Raw genomic sequence first — 23,272 nt, forward strand, 5'->3', positions numbered from 1 at the left:
AGCACAAATGAGAACCCCAGAGAAAAGCCATCAGCAGAAGAGGGGTAGCCTTTTCCTAATGGACCAGGTCACAGCAGTAAGTGGGCGAGGTGGAATATTTCTTTCCCCTTGATTCACATACTCTAATCAGAAGTCCCTGGGCTGCCTTGTTCTGCTACAAGTTCAGATATGCCAACAATCAGTCACTTTCAAAAGTCATAACTTCTGCCAATAGATCCTGAACCACTCAGTTTCTATAGGAGGAAGATACCTCAAAGGCTCCGGCTAAGCAATGAATGCTTTACACATCAGTGACAAGCTAAACTTGAGCCTGTCCATGAGAGATGAGCTTGTCGACGCCCTTCTGGGTATTGGTCTTAAGAACAGCTAGAGGGAAGCTGAGAATACAGAACAATTCGATTCCACAGCATGGCTCCGATAGATTGAGCTCAAGGGCAGGGTTCCAGCCTCATTCATCACTAGATTCTCATCTTAGGGCCTAGAACAGTGCTTTGCATATGTCACCTTTTCATACGTGTGGGCAGAAATGAATTGAGAGAAGCTGAAGTGGTTGATGAGCTACGATTACAACTCCAAGGGACGCCTTTTGCCAACCATGTAAAATCTAACTTGTAGCTAGAGAGTTCAGATTTCCATCTTCTGGCTTTCATTTACTTATCTAGTTTTTTCTTCCTAGGTTCTTCTTCAAAAAGAGTAAAACAGAGTGCACATTGCAAATTGAAATACTTGTGTTTGGTAAGTGCAAATTTTAGTTCATACTTGAAATGTTTTACTGAATTTGAATAATATCTTCAAAATCAAAATTTATTTTTCTTTTCAAAGTTTCAGTTGTTTGTTTTAAAATTAAAGAAATAGCTAGCTAGTGGGAAGCAGCCGCATAGCACTGGGAGATCAGCTCGGTGCTTTGTGTCACCTAGAGGGGTGGGATAGGGAGGGTAGGAGGGAAATGCAAGAGGGAGGAGATATGGGGATATGTGTATATGTATAGCTGATTCACTTTGTTATACAGCAAAAACTAACACACCATTGTAAAGCAATTATACTCCAATAAAGATGTTAAAAAAAAAAAGAATGGGTCAAGAAAATCAAATTTTACATCACATAGAACAATTTGATAATTGCCCAAATTTTACCTTTTGCAGGAGTTTTCATTTTATTAAAATTCATGTATTGGTTACCACAATATTACTATTAATTACAAGTATAAATTTTTTTCTTTTGTAAAAATAATAAAAATTTAAAGTATTAATCCATTACTTCTTTCCTCATGCACAGAAATATTTATTTTTTACTTTTAAAAACTCTTTACTGGTGTAATTATACATACAAAATCCAATAAAAGATCATTTTGGCATCTATGTTTATTTTCTATTTGTTGTTCTCATTTCGCTTCACAAATTGAAAATCATTCATCATATAGAGGAGGAGGCATAAAGAATGATCTGCTGGACAGGGAAAGACAAATACCGTATGATAACACTTACATGTGGAATCTAAAAAAATGTAACAAACCAGTGAATAAGACTGAAAAGAAACAGACTCACAGATATAGAGAACAAACTAGTGGTTACCAGTGGGGAGAGGGAAGTGGGGATGTGGGAGGTACAAACTATTACATATAAAAGAGGCTACAAGAATATCCTGTACAACATGAGGAATAGAGTAAATATTTTATAATAACTATAAATGGAGTATAACCTTTAAAAATTGTGAATCACTATATTGTACACCTATAACATATAATATTGTACAGCAACTATACTTCAATTAAAAAAAACTATCTGCTCTAGGTGCCAAATACGCCAGGCCCCCAGCACTGCCTCTCTACTTCCAGTCCTGTGGTCTGCCCCTTGCATACTCAGGTTTGGGCACACAGACTTCCTTCCTGCCCCCCAACTTCAGCATTTGGACACCTGATATTCCCTTTACCCAGAACCCTCTTGGCCCAGATAGCCGTAAGCCTTAACTCTAATATTACCTTGTCAGTAGTACCTTCCCTGCCCAATTTATTTAAAATGCAACTTCACATCCCCTTCTGTTTCCCACCCCCTCACTCCAGACCCCCACTGACATTGCCTAGTCCCACTTCTAACCTTATTTCCCTCCACAGCAACTGTGAATTTTATTTGTTTACTTGTGTTATCAATCATTTCGTGGAGGATTAATAGGGTGTGGAGCGGCCTATGATATAATATAATAATAATAGGGCCTCTCACATATGCTCCTCCTTAGTCTGCAATAACCCAGGCCACCCTCACTTCTTCCTTGTATTTCAGTCACCTCTGCATGGTTTTGCCTCTTTCATCAGAGTCTTCTGAGGAAAAGGATCCGATCTGATCTACCCCTTTGCCCCTCACTGGGATCACCACAGGTTCTGTGTGGGAGAGACTGCTAGATACCACCCAGTTTATTTCCTCTTCCTGGCATACAGGCGGACCACATTTCCTAATCAACTTGGCAGTTAGGTGTGGTCATCTGACCGAGTTCCAGCCAATCTTTCGGCACAGGTACAGAGTACCTCTTCCAGGACTAGTCCATAGAAACCTTCATTAACTCTCCCCGTACATTCCCCCTTTCATACAATCATAGCAACCTTGGACGCCTCTTGTTGAAGGTGGTAGAGATACAAAATGGGAGGACCCAGGCTTCTGAATCCCTGTTTGGAGGAGACACCCCCCATCCCCATCGCTCCACCAATGCCCTCCCACCACCACAAACTTAGACCCACGCTTCTGCTGTGTTAAACCTCTGAAAATTGTTATAGTTCACTGTAGTTATAGCAGTCAGCTTACCTTAACTAAACAGTCTTGCCCATAGGGCATTCTTTCCCAGAAGACTCCTGTCCCCAGCTCTTTCCTGTGTAGATTTTCAACAATGTATGTGAGACGGGATGCTTCTGTAAGGCTCCAGTGGTCAGTAGAGAAATCTAGATAAGGCATCCAAATCCACACTAGCTTTCCCTCTAGGTCATGAGGAATTAGGAAGAGGGAATCTTGCCCCTGCCACATAGGAGTGTGACACATGGTTCTAATACACTCCACTATGCCTGTTGCTTCTTCATTTCTAAGTCTCATGGACTAGAGGTGGAGACATCTCACCTCCCCTAATCCATGTACTCCCCCATGTTCTTCACCTCTCCAGGATCAGAGCAGAGTTTTAGAGAAAATACAATAGGAAAGGAGGAAGTATTTCCTGATTGAAATAAACTGGACTGGGACCAAGAGACCTGGCTCTGTGTTCTGGATCTGCCAGTATTGTGTTGTGTTGCTTTGAGCAAACCTCTTTTCATATCTGTGTTCTTTTTCGTTTTCTGGAAATTGTATTTTGAGTCAGGGATTGTCCGGGGAGATACCCTCTCAGTCATTTACTTCCTCTGGCTTCACTCTGGACAGAAAGATCCTTCAAAGAGCTAAGACTTGGCTTCTGGGTATTATCGGTTCTTCAGGTCCTTGTGTGAAGTGAGAATTTTACTCTATTTTCCTTTCATGTTTTTCATCTGGCTCCTCCCTTCCTGTCTCTGGAGGACCCTACCTTATGGCATTTGATGCTGACAACTTCTCATTAGTAGGGTGTTTGCCTTTGGGGTTCATCAGGATGCACTATGTTCTGCTTCCAGTCACAGGCAATCAGGAATCTGGCCTCTTCAGATGGAAAAGATTGGGAGAGTGTCAACTTAAGTTACAACCTCCTGAGCTCTATGGCTAAGCAGCTTCTAGGAAGCCCCTTTCACCAAGGCTGAGTCTGCTTCCCCACCATTCCCACCCCAACACTCCTACCCACCACCCCTCACTACATAAACACAGTAGATGGCTCTTCCTCTCATGGGCCTTCAAGGGGCTGGCTAAGCCATTGAGGTGTGACTAGCTTTCTCTTGCTTATGGGCATCCATCAGTAGATTCTTTAAGCTTTAATATCTGTTACAGATCCTCCAGGAGGTTGGGTTTAAAACAGACATGATTATTTTCTATACTGAGCATGTTCTCTGGTGGCTGAAGCAAGTGCTCAGTACTTATAGAACTTCAAGATCAACCAGTTCGATCCGGTTTACAAGCTCTTCATGGTGGGTACACCTCTGTTTACATTACATGCTCATTGCCCAACACTCCCCCCCCATTCCCTCTGTTCTCAAGCCTTACTTTGATATCTCCTGATACCCCAAATAAGCTATATTTTCTCACCTCTCTTGAACCTTTTCACACATTCTGTTCTTCTGTTCTCTGGTCTAGAATGTGTTCACCATCCACCACTATCCCCTATTCCTTCCATGTGGCTAACATGTGCTCATCTTTGAGATGTCAGCATAGGTGTCATTTCCTTTGGGAAGCTGTTATTATCCCATTAAATCTGAGTTTGATGTCGTTCCTATTTAAGAGGCTGCTTACTTGCCTGTCTCTCCCAAGCAACTATAAACTCCCTCAGAGTGGTGGCTCTCTCTTTTTCATCACTGACTCCCAAGGGCTCAGCACAATGTCTGGAATATCTGTTGTATAATGCATAATTGCTGAATAAAAGCTGAATGGAGTTGCTATGAGTGTTATATTTTGTATCTTTGGGCTGTAACAGAAACCGTAAGCAACAGTGGCCTTATTAAGAACATTTAATTGTATGTTTAATAAGGTGTCTAGAGCTAGGTGGTCCCAGGTTAGTCATGTGGCTCAATGGGATCATCAGGATCTAAGCCCTTTTATCCTTTACTCCACCATCACTAACATGGTGATTTTCATCTTCCTCATGATCTAAAGACGGCTGTCATGCTCTAAGCATTGCATCTTCACATATTTGTAAAGGAAGAAAAAGTTCTCTCTCTTTTGTCAATAGGGCATTCTTTCCCAGAAGACTCCTGTCCCCAGCTCTTTCCCGTGTGTTTTACTGTTGAGAACTGGGTCACATGCCCACTCTAAGACACATCATGACTCATCCTTGGGGCTTTTATCTGAAGTCATGCTGCCCAGACAAAGTAGGGCTTCTTCTAGCAAAAAAAATGAGTGAATAGCTGATCAGTAAGAAGTGAATGATGACTGCCTCTCAAGTCTTTCACTAGGTTTTACTAAAATCGAGGACTCTTCTCCATATCTGAGCTCTACTTTAGATTGGTGCTACTTCAAATGCAACATTTGTGATGGCATGTTCTTCTATCATGTGGGCACCTCAGTAGCCCCTCTGGCATGAAAAGCTGTAATTGTCTGTTTATTCTCATCAGCCACTTTCTCCTGACCCAGAGAGCATGTTGACCTCTCCTAACTTCAAGGTGGGCACTCGTTTCCCCTCAAGGCAACCAACAACTATTTCGGGCAGTGGCAAGAGTCAAGCATCATCCGCCAGTAGTATTCATTCTCAGTGGATTTTCTTCCATGGCCAAAGCTGCAAGAGTTTTGTTCAGTTATTGTGGCCTGATGTTACCACATCAGGACTAGATGCAATAAAAAGGCAATAATAATATGATAAAAGTTTTTATCGTGAACAAACTACCCAACTCCTGAATGGATCACAGTGCACCTATTTTTTTGATAAAAATAACAAATTCAGTGGTGGTTATACAAGTGTTGGAATCTAGATGACATCCCCAATATTTAGCCTTCCTAGCTCTTCCTCCCTCCATCTACTTTACTTATCTGAAAACTTTTTAAACTAAAAAGGGAAAGGGAAAGGAATCAAATTATTATCATTATACTTTACTTTTAAAAAGCTTGTTTCTTCTTGGTTAGTGTGAAGATGATGATCTCTTACTGAATGTGACACACGCTATAGTTGGGCTTTTACTAACATCATCTTAGATCCTCATATCAACTCTATGCTCATTGTTGACATGTTATATACTAGCAACCTAAATTTCAGATTTTAAATGATTTGTCCAGAGTCATCAGTAGAATAGGGATTAGAATTCAGATTTTCCCAATTCCAAAGTGATCCCTACATTCCCCGTCATGAACCAAAACCTCTTCCTTCAATTTTCATTGTCACCCCCAGTATGCTCACTACTTTTCCAAAGTCCATAAGGTTTTCAGTCTTCTCTCACTGGTTAACCCTTCTGTCTCAGGTTTTTGGCAAAGTGGCCAATCCCATTCACTGGCTGAGATATTTATGGACAGACACGCAATTATTTATCTTCCTAGTTCAACAACTTAAGTCTGGAGGCACTCCCATCTAGCTCAGCAAATAAATACTAAGAATTAAAAAAAACAAAAGTATAGGGCTTCCCTGGTGGCACAGTGGTTAAGAATCCACCTGCCAATGCAGGGGACACGGGTGCGAGCCCTGGTCTGGGAAGATCCCACATGCCACGGAGCGACTAAGCCCGTGAGCCACAGTTACTGAGCCCATGTGCCACAACTACTGAAACCCGCACGCCTAGAAGCCCGTGCTCCACAACAAGAGAAGCCACCAGAATGAGAAGCCCCCGCGCACAGCAGCAAAGAGTAGCCCCTGCTCGCCGCAACCAGAGAAAAGCCTGCGCACAGCAATGAAGACCCAACGCAGCCAAAAATAAAATAAATAAAATAAAATATATAAATTTAAAAAAAAAAGCATCATTGCCTGCTGAAAAAAAAAAAAAAGAAAGGATAGATTAACAGACCAATCCTGTGGCTGAGGAAAGTATGTCCTCTCTTTCCTTTGTAAGCCTAATAGGTAAGGCATGTGCTAAGAGATTTTAAAAGCGCCTGAGAACAGCAATGACAAGTAGTGATTGTTCTGAGTTTGCAGAAGCCCCGGTGGTTTTGACATTTCCCCAAGGAATTAGCCGGGAGGTCCAGTTCAGATGGAGGAGGAAAGTAGGAAGGACCATCGAGCTTTGCTCAACCCAGGAGAAGAGAATGAGCTGGTGAGTCTTCTCTTCTTTTTATTATAGTTTCTCAAAGTGCCTGAGCCTGTGGGCTACTTGGGGTGATGCTGGCTTTAGGAACTGGAGACGTTTAAGTCTGGTAAGGCTCCTGGAGATCCACAAGGCACACCTTTATAGTGGGGGACCTGCAGGGGTGAGAAAGTTGTGTCTTCTAGATGACGGCATTCTTGCCAGCCTCATGTGCATTGATTGGACCCGCGAAGCTCCCCTCAGCCATTTTGCAGAGTCATTGGTGTACACTCCCACAGGGTACTCATTGAGGTGTTCCTCCTTATCATCTGGGGCTCCGTATAATTAGACAAATTCAGGCAAAACCTGAAACACTTTTCTAAAAAAAATTCTTTTATCTTTACTATATCTGAATAACTTAGTGTCAGAGTGCTTTGGGCTGGAATCATGCCTTACAAGAGCCAGGAGAGAGTCTAAGCACCAAGTACTGAAGAAGGAATAGAGCGTGACCTGGGATTTAGCACACATTAAAAAAAAAAAGTTCTCATTTCTCCGATTCTTTTTTTCCCACTGCCCCTACCACTTAACACAGATAAATCTTGAAAAATAATCATGAAAAACTTGAAAACTCCTGCAATAGCTCTTTGGTGCTGAGGAGTTTAGATTTATTATTTTATTTGATCCTCAGAACTCATGGAAGGAATTAATCCTATTTCATAGACAAGAAATCTGAGACTTGGGAGGTTAAGTAACTTGCCCAAGGTCCTCAGCCTCCAAGGGCCAGGCTGGGAAACCAGTTCACTCCTTCCCCCTCCACACCCCGTGCTGTTCACACTCTAGCTAGGCAATGAGAAAGAGAGATGAAGAAAAAGGGGGGATGGAATAGAGAGGGCACACTGGAGGGTGGAAAAGAACCCAGAGGGCGTGGTTCATATATCAGAAAGGTATCAGTTTCTTGCCTGGTTTTTCTGGTTCCCCATGAGATCCATGGGAAATCCGTACTCACTCTCTCCCCACCTACCAGCATTTGTGAACCTACAGAAAATAAGTGACTTCATGTATACCTGCACTGTCCAATAAGGCAACCACTGGCCACATGCAGTTTTAGAGAAGTAGCTGGTTCCAACTGAAATGTGCTCTAGTGTAAAATACACAGAGGCTTTTGAAGACTTAATAAAAGCAATGTGTAAAATATCTCATTAATAATTTTTACGTTGGTTATACATTGAAATGACAATGTTTTGGATAGCTTGAGTTAAATAAAACATATTGTGAAAATTAATTTCACTCGCTTTTTTTTACTTCTTTAAAGTGGCTGCTGGGAAATTGAAATTACAAAAGTGGCTCACATCGGTGGCGTACACTATTGTAACCCACTGATCTTGACAGTGGGACAGTGTTCTAAAATCCTTGGACCGACGGGATGCAAAGAATTAAACCTACTCACCTGTGTTCACTACCGAACAACTCTGTGCCAGATCTAATTTTTTTTCAGCATGTTGATGAGCGTTCATGAAAATCTCTGGCTGCTCTTAATTTTTATCTAACTAGGTGTTGCATTTGTGAAGTTTAGAGCCTCGTGTTTTCTGTCTCTTAACCATAGAGAGGGCATGAGTATCAAAGGATTCAATATCAGATCAGGAGCCGCTTTTCTTCTTTTTTGCTGGTGATCAAACAGTTCTAGAGAAATCCACCAAAAAAACGCTGTTAGGACTCCCAGCTAGGCTTACCTCATTGTCAGGGCATCCTGGGGAGGGGGACAGGCTGTCGATCTCTCCATAAATCTTACTCAAGAGCTTAGGCAGAGAGCACAGATGCAAAACGTACTCGGGTGTATCAGGAAACTTGGTGAGGCAGGTAGGCTACAGGGGGTGACCTAGGTGCACAGCTGAGAGGAATTTGCCACCTGCCTCGGGGCAATTACTGTCCTCTAAGTCACAGGCCCAGTGCTATCGGATCTTTCAAGTTTGAAAAGGAAGCCAGAAATCTGTATGCTTATGTAAAATAGCCTTATTACAAACTTTGGGGAAAAATTCTTTTCTTTTTGTTTTTTAGATAATCAGTGGGCCAAAGTCAAATTGGGCCTAGTCTAGTCCCAGCCTTTGGAAGCCTGTCAGTCCGTGGTTTTACGACCTCTCCCCACTTGCTCTCCCTTTCCTGAAGGTTCCCCATGGCCCCATCTGACTTCTCCTTGCAGTCGTCAGTTCAAGGGAAAAAGCACTGCGATGTGCGAGAGGGCGTGAGGTAGAAACCGTCTCCGCGGGTGGTGAGGGTCTGCGAGATGATGCACGCGCAGGCTTGGGTCGTTTTGCTGAGCTCAGCACAGCAGAAAGCGAGGCAGGAGCCTCCGCAGTTGAACCTTGCTGTATCACCTCCTGTCCTCTGCCACCCCCAGCTCCTCCTGGGGGGGAGCAGCTCGTACTTCCTGTGTCGGCACCGTGCTCAGTGCTTGACAAGCAATATTTCATGTCACCCTCACAACAGCCCATGTGATAGATGCCCTCACTGTACGGGCCTTGACTGTCCTTCCCAACCTCCTCCCTCCCACTCCCACCCGTCTCCAGTGCTCTCTTGTTCCTTCACCTGGCTTTTTCCTAAAAGCATCTCCGTTCTTCTGCCCCGCGTTTCATCAGCCCCTCCATTCACAGTCAGCTTTTCTTGTCTCCTCCTGTGGTCCTCTCAGGACCCACAGACTCACTAACAGCCCACAGTCCCGGACCCTCAATGAGCCTGGAGCCTTTGGGCTGTATAGCTCCTACGTAATGGAATGAAATTTGTTCTCAGGCAGGTCTGGGTTTAAATTCTGGTCCTGTTGGGTAAGTTAGTTAACGTCTCTGAGTTATTTGTAAAACGAGGATAGTAATGCCTACCATTCAGAATTGTGGTGCGGATTAAATGAGGTAAGACAGACTTTCCAAAAATATCTTCTGTTGTGCAATATCGTAATAGGTATTTACTGTATAAAAAGTCTGCTTTTCCCCCCTAGCAGTTAGGTTTGAGAAATGCTAGGCGAAACAGGCAAGCCAATAACAGCAGGCCCTCTCAGAGCCTGTAGTGTACTGTGGTTCTTTGTGAATCTCCAAAAGGGGCGTTACAGTGTGCTCTATTTCACATGTGTGTATGTATCCATGGAATCCTTCCTGTGTGTGTTGGGCAGCGCGTGCAGATACCCTCATGACTACTGTTCCGTGGAACCACCGTAGGAAAGGCTGGGTTGTTTTCAATGAATGACTGGTATCATTTTAGCATTATTATTACTCTCCTGGGAGAAAAAAGGCATTATATCTGCCCGCAGCCAGGCATGTCGGAGGCACAGGATGTGCACAGAAGCCTCTGTTTCGGGGTCCCCTCTGGCCATGCTTGCTGCATTCACTTTCCGGAGATGGTCTTGATTCTGCTCCTGAGACAGAAGTGCTGCGTGATTCATATCGGTTGCCAAGCCCAACCATTCCATCGGTGCTCCCCTCTGCGCAGGTGCCCACCACACTAGTGTCAAAGTCACGGGTGGGAGCAGCCCCAGAAGGCAAAAAGACAGCAGATCTTAGTCAAGGTTCCACTGCTGACTGGGTGGCCGCGGACACCTTTTGGGATCTTGTTAGTTGCCTTAGAATGACATCAATTACCCCTTCTGATTCACAGGGTTTGCGAGGGTCACATAGGAAACATGGAAAGTGCTATGAAACTATGAAGGGTAGCTTTACATGCAAGGAGTCAGGAGTTGTCACGTGGCTTTAAAAATTACAGAAATACAAATAAGTGAAATTGATGCTGAGAATATTTCCCCTGCCTCTGATTAAACTTGGGGAATGATAACTGTTTGAGGTCTATCGTTTCAAAAACAGTATGTGAAGAGTTGTTAAGAAAAATCAGGAGTTTTGAACATCTGAATTATTTTAAACACCGTCACATATTCCTCATCTTCCATTAAAGGAAAAACAAAACAAAACTCAAGGGACTGAAACTGAAAATTAAAAAGTGAGCTTTATTGTCTCTTTCCTCTGTTTAGTCACCATTTATATTAACAGATTGGGTAATGGCAAGTTTATCTCATCTTCAACTGACACCCCACTACGAGGGAGAGAGAACACTATAGATGACAGAATCAAGATTCAAAAAGTTCTCTCGGGACTTTCTTGGCGGTCCAGTGGTTAGGACTCCATGCTATCACTGCAGGGGGCATGGGTTCGATCCCTTGTTGGGGAATCAAGATGCCGCGTGCCGCGTGGTGCGGACAAACAAAAAAGTTCTCTAGGCTGGATTGTAGGGGAGAAGTTGGCAAGATGCAGTGCAACAGGCCTCATTATTGAGTTTTTGTCTTAAGTTATTATAAAAATACAAGGTGAGGGGATCAATGACTTGGGCTTAGCTATGCATGGAAAAGTACTTTATTTGGTTATGGCTGGATTTTAGTTGCCAATATGATATAACTGTAAAAAAGTCCTTGGATATCTTGTTGGAGTTTGTTCTGTAGAATAGAGGAAATAAATCCTGCTATAATTTATGTAAGAACTGTTTAAAAGACATTGGAAATAGTTCCCCAAAGAACCATCACAGTGGTTGTCTTCCAGTAGTTAAGTGGCTGGTGTGGAGAACAGAGTAGAGGTTGACAGAGTTCAGCCTGATCTATTTTCCTTATGGAAGAACTTCCTAACCACCTGTGGTGGCAGAATCTTAACATGACACCCCTTCAATGAGTTTTGCCTTTGTATTACCCCCTCTGGTTGAGTGTGGGTGGCACCCAAAAGTATGATGAGCTCTAATTCCTGTGATTATGTTATGTTGTATGGCAAAAAGGGATTTACAAATAGCAAATGCTGGAGAAGGTGTAGAGAAAAGGAAACCCTCTTAAACTGTTGGTGGAAATGTAAATTGGTGCAGCCACTATGGAAAACAGTATGGAGGTTCCTTAAAAAACGAAAAATAGAGTTACTATATGATCCAGCAATCCCACTCCTGGGCATATATCTGGAAAAGATGAAAACTCTAATTAAAAAAAATACATGTGCTCCAATGTTCACAGCAGCAGTATTTACAATCACCAAGATCTGGAAACAACCCAAGTGCCTGTCAACAGATGACTGGCTTAGGAAGATATGATATATATACATACACACAATGCAGTATTACTCAGACATGAAAAAGAATGAAACATTGCCACTTGCAGCAACATGGATGGACCTAGAGAATATACTAAATGAAATGTCAGACAGAGAAATACAAATATTATATGTTATCACTTATGTGTGGAATCCTAAAAAAAATAATAGAAATGAATCTATATACAAAACAGAAACAGACATAGAAAACAAGCTTATGGTTACCAAAGGGGTGAAGGAGGGAGGGAAGGACAAATTAGGAGTATGGGATTAACAGGTATAAACTACTATACATAAAACAGATAAGCAACAAGGATTTACTGTATAACACAGGGAATTATATTCAGTATCTTGTAATAACTTAAATATAATCTGGAAACAAATAACTGAATCACTTTTCTGTATACCTGAAACTAACACAATCTTGTAAATCAACTCAACTTCAATTAAAAAAAAGAGAGAGAGAATCTGGATGGATCTGACCTAATCAGGTGAGCCAAGAAAAGAAACTGGGCCCTTCCTGAAGTCAGAGAGATTTAAAGCATGAGAGGGATTTGATGCAAGGGAGGTTTTCCATTGCATCTTTGAAGATGGAAGGTTCAGTGTAGCAGGGAGCTCTGAGTGGTCTCTAAGAACTGAGAACTGAAAGTAACTTCTGGCTGACAACCAGCAAGAGAATGGAGACCTCTGTTCTAAAGCTACAAGCCACTGAATCCTGCCGACAGCCATGTAATTTTTTTTTTTTTTTAAACATCTTTCAATCATGTAATCTTGAATGAAGTCCTTGATCTCCAGAAGGAGCACAGTGCAGACAACACCTGATTTTAGTCTTGTGAGATGCTGAGCAGAGGACCCAGCTAACCAGACTTAACCCATGGAAACCGTGAGACAATAAATTTGTGTTGTTTTAAGCCACTTGTTATGCAGTGACAGAAAATGAATACACCATCACAGCTGTCCAACAAGCAAAGGTGCAGCCCTGCCAGTAGTGAGTAGCCTACCTTAAAAAGACAATAGGTGTTCATCTGTGAAGGATGGTGTACAGCTATTTTTTTCCAAAAGAGAAATTTGAACCAAATAATTCCTGAGACACTCCTCCTGTTTAGTGACACTCTTGCTCCACAAATAACTTTTAACAGAACCTGCCATGTTGCCCCATGCCTTTGACGTAGGGCAAATTTTGGTTCTAGAAATTGTCCCTGCTAGCCAGCCCATGCACCTCACTCCCTTTTGATGTACTTTCAGTGCTCTCTCGCCATTAGCCTCATCAAACAAAGGTCCTCAGTTGTACTTTTACTTCCAGGAAGACGACGTGATAGCACTTTTGCTAGAGTAGTCCTAGCTGACTTTATGAGCATGGCTACAGCTGAGTGTGACATTATGTACATCTCTTTGGCACTGGATTTTGATTCACACTTCTAAAGAGGGAATGGCTTTACTTACTCCAGAAAGAACTAACACACCATTGTAAAGCAATTATACTCCAATAAAGATGTAAAAAAAAAAAAAACATAAGGGGAATATTTAAGAGGTTAAACTATTTCAGTACTTATTTTAAACTATTTTTTTTAAACAAAAAATTTTTTTTTAATTTATTCATTTATTTTTGGCTGTGTTGGGTCTTCATTGCTGTGCACAGGCTTTCTCTAGTTGCGGCGAGCGGGCGGACAGTGGAGGCTACTCTTCGTTGCAGTGCACCGGCTTCTGACTGCAGTGGCTTGCGAAGCATGGGCTTTAGGTGTGTGGGCTTCAGTAGTTGTGGCGTGTGGGCTCAGTAGTTGTGGCTCACGGGCTTAGTTGCTCCGCACGTGGGATCTTCCCAGACCAGGGCTCGAACCCGTGTCCCCTGCATTGGCAGGCAGATACTTATCCACTGCACCACCAGGGAAGTCCCTATTTTAAACTTCTTCAAGGCTCAGTGTCTTTTTTATTTTTCTAGTTTGTCAACATGTCTACATTTTATTTTATTTTATTTTGGGGGGGGGTTGGCAAAGATTTTTATTTTTTATTATTTATTTATTTATTGAAGTGTAGTTGATTTACAATGTTGTGTTAGTTTCAGGTGTACAGCAAAGTGATTCAGTTATACATATATATATCTATTCTTTTTCAGATTCTTTTTCCTTATATGTTATTACAAAATATTTATTTAGTTCCCTTGTTGGTTATCTATTTTGTAAATAGTAGTGTGTGCATGTTAATCCCAAACTCCTAACTTATCCCCCCCCACCCCCCGGCCAAGACTCAGTTTCTTTGATCTACAAATAATAACTTACAAATATTATTAATAATAATAACTATTTCAATACATGATAATGTCTATTTCATAGGATTCTTGGGAGGATTAAATGACACCTAAGTAAATGTCCAGAAAGGTTAGTTCTTATTGTCAAATGTAGACAAAAGTGAAAGTACTTGTGACATTTTATCCTTACTCAAAGGGCACTTCATGGCATGAATGCAGGGAAAAATACAGGAAACTATAATTAACAACATTTGGCAAATAGTGATAACTAACACAAATTACTACATGTGACTAAACCAGTAATAGAAGGTTGAGGAACAATAGCCACACTAACATGATTCATTATCTAGAGACAATATTATCCTAACATTAAAGAAAAGAACTTTGAAACATGGCAGAGTTAGAGATAAGAGAGCATTTTAAGACTATCCTCCCATTTAACACATAAAAGAACACAATTTGGCATGTCTAGATAAAGACAGCAAAGGGTAGATTGTGAATAATAAATAGGAACTCAGTGCTGTGATTGTTGTTTTAAAAAAAGAAGATAAAACATGATGAATTCTAGCATCATAAAAGGACTCAGAGATATTATCTCCTTGGCCATGATTCAAAGGACTAAAAGTTTGAGGATTATACAGAAAAAGATAACTTACTCTAAGGCTATTGGAACATTCTCACTCATGGAAAAGCCTAACGTGTCACAGCAAAAAGCTGGCATTGCCATCCACAGAAGAAAATTGAAGTACTGAGAGTTATTTATGTGATATCTCGGTTGAGTAAATCAATTTATAACTTTGAGCTGTAAGAATCTGGTTTGAGGAAGTAAAAGTGTTATGAAAGTAACCCAAAATACCCATTCCAAAAAATTTGAATCACTACTGTGTCTTTGCATGGTGAGTATGCAACAGATATTTCAGATGGATAAACACATGAATGGTGAACATAAGAATAAGACGATTTACAAAAGCTGAAAAAGACCTGTTTACAAGACCAGTGGTTCATAAATGCTACTGCTCCAGATGCAATAAAAATTCCAGAACAAAGACAGGAGGAGACCCTAGGAGATGGTTCCCTGAGACTAAGAGGATCCCACCAAAAGGGAATTTGGTGAGGAAACCATGCTTAGATGAAGCTGGGCCCTGTAATTCTCCTTTCCTGAAGAATATGACCAATCCTAGCTCTGTCTCTGATGGCAGCTGTGAGAACTACCTATAAAGGAAAGAAAGAAAAAACATTTTTTTAAAATGCCCTTTCTGTGCTAGTACTTCATGGATGTTCTCATTTAATCCCCATGAGCTAGTTACTCAGATACCAATTTTACAGCTGAGGAAACTGAGGCTCAGCTAAGTAAACGTATAAAAGGTCACATTACGTAAGCATCAGAGGATGCTCTTTCACACTGTTTACCTCCTATACAAGTGAAGGATGGTTGTACCGGTGTGTGTGTGTGCTTGGGTGTGCTCGTGTATATAGTTACTACATCTGCTCATCTTTTAATTAGTTTGGTGTTTATCTTAAAGCCTTTTTCCTAGTTTCACATATTACAAAGGTGAGCAGTTTTCTTTTTGGCCTGCATTTGACTTCAGTTTTGACAATTTGTGCTCAGTGGGAAAAGCAAAAATTCCATTTAAGCCATTGGATCGATCACTTTCAGAAACACAACTTATGGGTTTGGCAAATAATATTTAGCTCTAAATATTGCCTGTGGTCAAATCATTTCACAGTGAGTCCAATGGGACTAGCCACTTTTAATCCACTGAAATTTTGTTGTAAATTAACCAAGCTAATATTTACTCTCAACATATACTGAGTGTTCAAAATGTTTCAGGAACTGTGTTAAATGCTTTGCATGCATTATCTCATTAGTTTCTCACAACAACCCTAGAAAAATAGTTAATGTTATTATTTCCATTTATGAAGGAGGAAATTGAGTCATCAGAAGTAAAGTGGATTACCCAAGGTCAGATATCTGGTTAAGTGGTAGAGGCATGATTAGAACTTGGTTTTCTCATGCCATATCCCAAGCTTTTAACTGTGACGTCAGACTACTTCCACTGTGTTTTACAACCAGCCACATTTTTCACATTGAGGAATCTAAAGTTCAGTGAATTAAATCATTTACCCAGATCACATTAACTGGCAAGTGATGGAGCAAGAAATAGAAGTGAGAGCTTCTAGAAGGCAATGGGGTGGGCTATAAAGAACAGAGGCTCTGCTGACAGACCTGAATAGGGCTCTAAATTGTGCCCTTAGGGAACAACCTCTGTCAAAAGGCATGTGCATATTTCAGTTACTCCTAATCCAAGCTGCTTCCTCCATATTCTGGTCCTAGAAAAAGACAATTAAGGCTGTGTTACCTCTCCTGTTATCTGGAATACAGAATTCTAGTGGGGAACAAAAAAGTGAGGGAACGTTACTGCTTAGAGAGAATACAATTCAAGTCTATGTGAAGATGGGCACAATCTCTGTGCTATTCAACTCCACTAATAGGGGGCAGATCTGGGGTCCTCACCCTGTGGAACACAGCCCGTTTCCATTACCATCCTTGACTCAGTGTATTGCAACTCAAAACTGAAAGAGTCACCTCTCTCCTCCTTTGGATGAACCTATTATCAGACCACTGCTAACAGTGACAAAGCACTTCCTTTGTGCTCAACACCTTACACTTCTTGTTTAATCTTCACAGCTATTCTTCCAGGTGTGTGTTATTAATATCCCCTACGTACAGAGATGGAAACTGAGACTTAGAGAGGTTAAGTCCTGAGGTCACATAGCTAATAGGTGGCAAAACTCACTTTACTGCAACGAGCCACGTATAATGGGGTTGAGATTCTGATCCTCTCACTCCGGTTCCCAGTATCTTTACATTTACAAGATCTCGGGATTCTACTTATCTTCCTCTTATGGCACACATATTGTTCCTGGCTCTCTCCTTTACCCTGCATTTCTTAATGGATTTTACCAGAGGTGAATCAATATTTAGGAGAAATCCTAGTGACTCTTACTGCATCAGAAGAATAATCATCTAGAACAATCAAATTATACTTGAGATTAATTGGTCAAATGGAAACATGATAAACTCGAATCACATAAACATTGGCAAGACAATTGGGAGTAGATTGAAAGAGTACCAAATTAAGTAGTGATTCTTTTATCCTAAACCTCAAGTCCCATATCTAGCCACATAAACTCTGGGAAAACTGAGAAATGATAGAAAGGAATTTTACCAAGATTTATGAAGCCAGTTTATCAAGGAAGCAAAAACATTGCTTCTACTCATCTTTGCTCAAGGAGCTGCTTATTTCTGAAAGTTACTCTGACATTAACAAGGTCTTTTATATCTATCTATCATCTATCTATCTCTCTACTATCTACTATCTAGGTTTACTATCTACTTACTTATTTTTTAACAGATAGGGAAAAAAAAAACCTGTTGATATTTTGATTGAGCTGTCCCCAGCCATAAGCAATGTCTTTCACAGAAATTTATCTTGGTTACTGGGATGTGATTTTATCTCTGCTCCTATGTATGTCAGCACTTCCCAATCATCCACACCAGGAGGCAGCTACTGTATTCCCAGGTCACCAAACCTCCTATATCCCATAGAAATCCCCTTCTCTGGTCTTTTTCTTTTTTCAATCGCTTTTCAAATTTTGCTGCCATTTTCTCTTTCTCAATCCAATCTCACTGAAATAATTAAAGTAACTTCCACCTGCTTGGAACAATATCTAATAACAAACTCCACTTTTATTTTATTTTTATTAACATATATCATACAGTGGTGTCAATAAAGTACACTTATCTTAAGTGTACAGTTCCATGACCTCTATCACCACTTGGTTAAATGGGATTGCTAATGGTTAGTCCTCAAACTTAATATATCTCTCCATTTATTTAGATATTTGCTCTCAGCAATAATATGTAGCTTTTAATTTAGAGGTCTTGTACAACTTTGTTAGAACTATTACAAGATAATTGATTTTTTTCCCTTGATAGTATTGCAAATGATATTTAACTTTATTTTCAAATTGTTTGTTACTAGTATATACAAATACAATTAGTTTTTCTATATTGACTCAATACCCAGTGACCTTGATAAATTCACTTATTAACTCTAATAATTTGTTTGTACATTCTTTTCATTTCTTCATGTACATAATCACATTATATACTCATAAAGAGAGTTTTACTTCTTTTTTCCCCAAGGTTATTGAGATATAATTGACGTATAACAATTTGTAAGTTTAAAGTATACAACGTGTTGATTAGATACACTTAAATATTGTGAAATGATTGCCACCATAGCGTTAGCAAACACCTCCATCACCTCACATATTTACCACTTCTTTTTTGTAGTGAGAACTTTAAGACTTATTGTCTTAGCAACTTTCAAGTATATAATACAGTATTGTTACTTTTCAATTTCCAATTATTGTAAACATTATTTCTTTTTCTTGCCTTACTGCACTGGTTAAGACTTCCAGTACTATACTGGATATTAGTGGTGATTGTTGATAACCTTATTTTGCTTGTGATCTCAGGAGATACCTATACTTTATCATTAAGCATGATGTTAGCTGAAAGATGTTCCTATCTATTGTTAGGTTGCTGAGAGGTTTCTTTCTGTTTTTTCTTTTTTTAATGTATTGGTGTTGAATTTTATGAAAGTTTCTCTGTATCTATTGACATCACCTTATAATTTTCCTCCTGAAAGTTAACATACCAAATACAGTGATTTTCAAGTCCTTGTAATCCTAGAATAAACTCCATTTGGTAATGATGTATCACCTTTTTAATATATCACTGACTTAGTTAGATGATATATTTCAGGATTATTTCATCCATGTTTCTGACAGTCTTAACCTGTAATTTTCCTTTCTTGTAACGCACCTATCAGATTTTGGTATCTGAGTATGTCTGCCTCATAAAATGAGTTGGGAGCATTCCCACCTCTATTTATGAAAGAGTTTGTGAAAGATTGGTATCATTTCTACCTTAAATATTTGAAAGGATTCACAACCCATCTGGGCTTGAAGTTTGTTTATTTCTTTTTTTTTTTTTTTTTGGTAGAAAGGCTTTTAGCTATATATTCATTTTCTTTTATAACCTTAAAAATATTCAGATTTATTTGAGTTTATCAATTTTATTAACCTCTCAAAGTACAAATTTGGCATTATTGTCTCTATTGTATGTCTGCTTTCTATTTTATTCATTTCTCTTCTTATCTTTATTTCCTTCCTTATGTGTTAAAATCTTCAATGATGAGAGTGAATTTAAGTTCTATCAATTATGCTTTACAAATTTTGAAACTATGTTTACAGGTACACAAAAATTTAAGATTGTTATGTCGCTCTGTTGAATGGATCTTTGTCCTTCTTTTTCTCATATTTCTTTTCTTAGAGTCTATTTTGTCTGATATTAATATAGCTATACTGATTTTCTTTTGTTAGTCTTTGCATGATATATTTTCCCCCTTCTTTATCCTTATAATCTATCTGCTTCTTTATCTTTAAATTGTGTCTCTTGTAAACAGCATATAGTAGATCTTCTTTTATTATCTAGTCTGACAATCTTTGCTTTCAGTCACAGAATTAAGGCCATTTACATTTAGTGTAATTACTGGTATAGTTGGGTTAAAGTTCATAATGTTGCTATTTGTTTTCCATCTATTTTATCTGTTCTATGTTCTTTTCTTCACTTAGCATTATATCATATAATGTCCCATACCTCTACACTGAGTTCATACATTTTGTTTTTAATGGCCCCACAATAGCCCATTGTTTTGACTCACATTTTATTGAACCATTAGCTATCATTTATTTCTTCTAATAATTTTGCTATTACAGATCATGCTGTGCTGAACATCTTTATATACATCACTTTCCACTTTCTGTATTATTTCCTTTGGGTATATTTTTGAGTGCAGAATTACTGATTCAAGGGATAGAAACATCTTTATAATTCTTAGTACAATTTGTCACCTTGCTTTCCCTAAAGAATTACTCCAGTTTATAAGGTTGTTAGCAGTGTGTAGCTATAGTGATTTCATTGCAGTCTTGATAGCACTGTGAGTTCCTTTTTTAATAAAAAAAAAAGTATAGAAAAGACCTGAAGGGGAATCAGAATTATGATTACCAATGCCATTGCTGTGTGCAAGTAAACAGAAAAAAGGAAAGTCATTTTCCTGAAATGTGTTCATTTCAGCTACAAGCTGGACTAAAATTCCAAACTGTTCTGCTTCTATTTTGTACACACTTGGACTTTGGCAATAGCCCCTGTAAATAACTTTGTAAAAGAATGCATATTTATTACATAATATGTGAACTGGCATATACTTTTTATTTGAGTCTAATAAACCTATAATTCACAAATAAAACCAAAACAGGTTTACAGAATCAGAGGAAAGAGAGGAGAGAGAAAGGAGATCCAACTGAAAATATGCTTAAAAGCACAGTGACACATGTTTCTAAGTTACATTTAAATCTTATCATGAATAATCTCCAAATAGAGTGGCAGCATCACTAAACTTAACAGTCATTGTTTCCCCAGATAGGTGATTGTGTTGAGGAGTAGTGGAAAGGAACTCTTAACATTGTAATTACTTTGCAGAACACTTAAGGTGACATTATCTCATTTGAGCACAAGTACCCTGTAAGGCACATATTTCTAATTGTTTTGTAGAAGAGGAAATTGGGATTCCCTAGAGGTGAAATGATTTACCTAAGTTCACACAGTTGAAAACTAGCAGAGTGGTGACTCAAACTTACGTCTTAGCTTCTTAAGCCTGTGACCTTTTCAATATGTCTAAGGGTTACTTTCAACAACTGTTATTGAAATGTTAATCTACCACAGAGTTCTTTATTAGAAAATATTAATGAAAATGACCATAGTGAAGATGAAAACTTTTCCAAAGAATTAAGACAAGAGATTTATTATAGCATGATCTAAACTGGCATAAAATTCAGGAGATTCCATCACTGAAAGCGCTATAGAAACTCAGTAAAATCCTATCTTCTTGACATTATAGCCCTATGATCTGGACCCGGGATTTCGGAGTCTTTGAAGGCACACACACACACACACACACACACACACACACACACACACAAAATAACAGCAGAAAGTAAAATAATGGTAGAGTAACAATGTCATTCATAATCAGGAGTCCTCTGGGTCTTCACACTAAATATCTAGTTTTTGAAATTTAAAAAACAATGATGTGAAACTTCATTGTAGGAGGTGGAAACTAGAAATTAGCTTTAATTAAGCAAACCTATTGTTTTTGGCTAGTTATCTTCCCCTAAAACCACATCTCAAGCCTTTACTCAATTCATGACAAATATTAACTAGCCTATTATTAGAAATAGAAATATTTCAGCATGTTACTCTCAGGGTAAATACCTTTAAGCTGTCCTTTGAGAGTTTTTCATGTCCACAAATAATCTCATAATTTATATTGCCCTACTGTTTTAGAAATCAGTACACTTGTGCACACTCTCAATCCTTCTTAATCATATTATAATAAAACAAATCTGAATCTGAATAAAGCAAGATGTATAAGTATGGATCATATTGGTCATAATTTTATCATCTTCCTCCAGTAAATTCACATTAATAATTTTTTTAAAAAAACCTTATATCTAAAAGAAGTAAATCTGATCCAAAACATGAAGTATTTTATAAATCTGAGGTGACTCTTATGAGTATTTAGAACCAAATAAGTCTGTCCATTCCTTGCTCCTAATGTTTTAGTTCCATATGCCAAGGTAGCAAAATGAGTCCTTCCTTCTTTTTTTTTTAAATTATATCAGCTGACAGCTGTATGCAATCCATCTGATTCAACCAGCCAAAACTAGATTTCTTTCTCAACCAACCCCTGCATCTAAAGTTTGTGTGTCTTGGAACAGAATGCGTTTTTATGTGGGAAAAAAATAGAGTAAATCTTTTATTTACTCTCCAGGAGGTGTTTGGTTACCAGACCCAGAATCTACGCAGAGCTCTCTGCCTCATAACATCCGTGCTGACCTGTGGGGTCCTTCTCCTGTTATTCTACTGGAAGCCCCAGTGGAGGGTATGGGCCAACTGTATCCCATGCTCCTTGCAAGAAGCAGACACTATTTTGCTAAGGACAACGGTGCGTGCCCTTCTGTGTTGCATCTATTGCACAGCCTGTGATGGCCAGCATTCCAGGGTGGATCCTCCTCTATTTAAGTTTCCCTGTCCACAAATAGGAGATGGCAAAACTATCTCTGCCGTCTATTTGCTATGTCTTATTTTGACTCAGGAATGAAGGGCATTTCCTCCACATCAGCCTGGAGAAATTTCTACCATGTCAGGCTAATTGTGAGAGCCCTTAGCCATTACATGAGCAGTGGCTGTCAGTGTTATAACTCTTAAAGACATAACATGGGAAGGATTTTTCAGTTTTTCAGAAATATGTATTTTGAGGAAATTATACATTTTAAACATCAAGATGTGATTTTAAGATAGCTGGAAACTATTTTCTAGATATAAAGTTTCTTGCAAAGCATATCTTTCTCTTTATTCCCTAGCACAGTGGTTCTCAAATTTTAGTGCAAATCAGAATTACTTGGAGGGATCTTTAAAACAGAGACTGCTGATTCAGAGTATCGGATCCAGTAGGTTTGGGGTGAGGCTGAGAACCTGCATTTCTAGCAAGTTCCAAGATAATGCTGATGCTCTTATCTGCAGCTCAAACTTTGGGAACCACTGGTCTAGCACTTGGTAGGTATTTGGTTGATTGAGTGCTTTATTGAACAACATTGGAGAATTAATGGGCTGGATTGTCTTCTCTAGGATAAATTTCAAAGATATATGAGGAAGAAGGTAATTTGCCTCTACCTAGCCACACTGAAGTTTCCTGTAAGCAAGAACCCAGACAAACCCCTGGTGACTGACTACCACTCCTTCATAAACCAAGCCGTACTGAAGCCAGAATTAAAAGTAAGTGAATTTAAGAGTACAATGTTATGGCATGTTTTTGTTACAAGAAAATAATGTATTTATTGGATGAAAGTTCTGAAAATCACACTGCTGGGCTGGGAATTACAGCTACCTATCAAGGAAAGTGAGAGCTGCATGTAATAAACAACCCTCACCTCCCCTGATGGGCTTTA

General features: G+C 39.3%; 1 protein-coding gene across 1 annotated transcript in view; it reads left to right on the top strand.

Annotated features, from left to right (window-relative positions):
* The first annotated feature begins 944 nt into the window (after nt 1–944).
* Nucleotides 945–23,272, top strand: part of LOC309629507 (putative cation-transporting ATPase 13A5) — a 120,804-nt gene continuing 98,476 nt past the window's right edge. The window contains 3 exon segments of the mRNA XM_082393604.1: nt 945–6,820; nt 22,096–22,269; nt 22,953–23,099. Coding sequence (XP_082249730.1) covers nt 6,758–6,820; nt 22,096–22,269; nt 22,953–23,099 — 384 coding nt within the window. The 5' untranslated portion in view covers nt 945–6,757.

Source organism: Balaenoptera borealis, assembly GCF_965194805.1.
Source record: "Balaenoptera borealis genome assembly, chromosome: 5".
Classification (NCBI taxonomy): domain Eukaryota; kingdom Metazoa; phylum Chordata; class Mammalia; order Artiodactyla; family Balaenopteridae; genus Balaenoptera; species Balaenoptera borealis.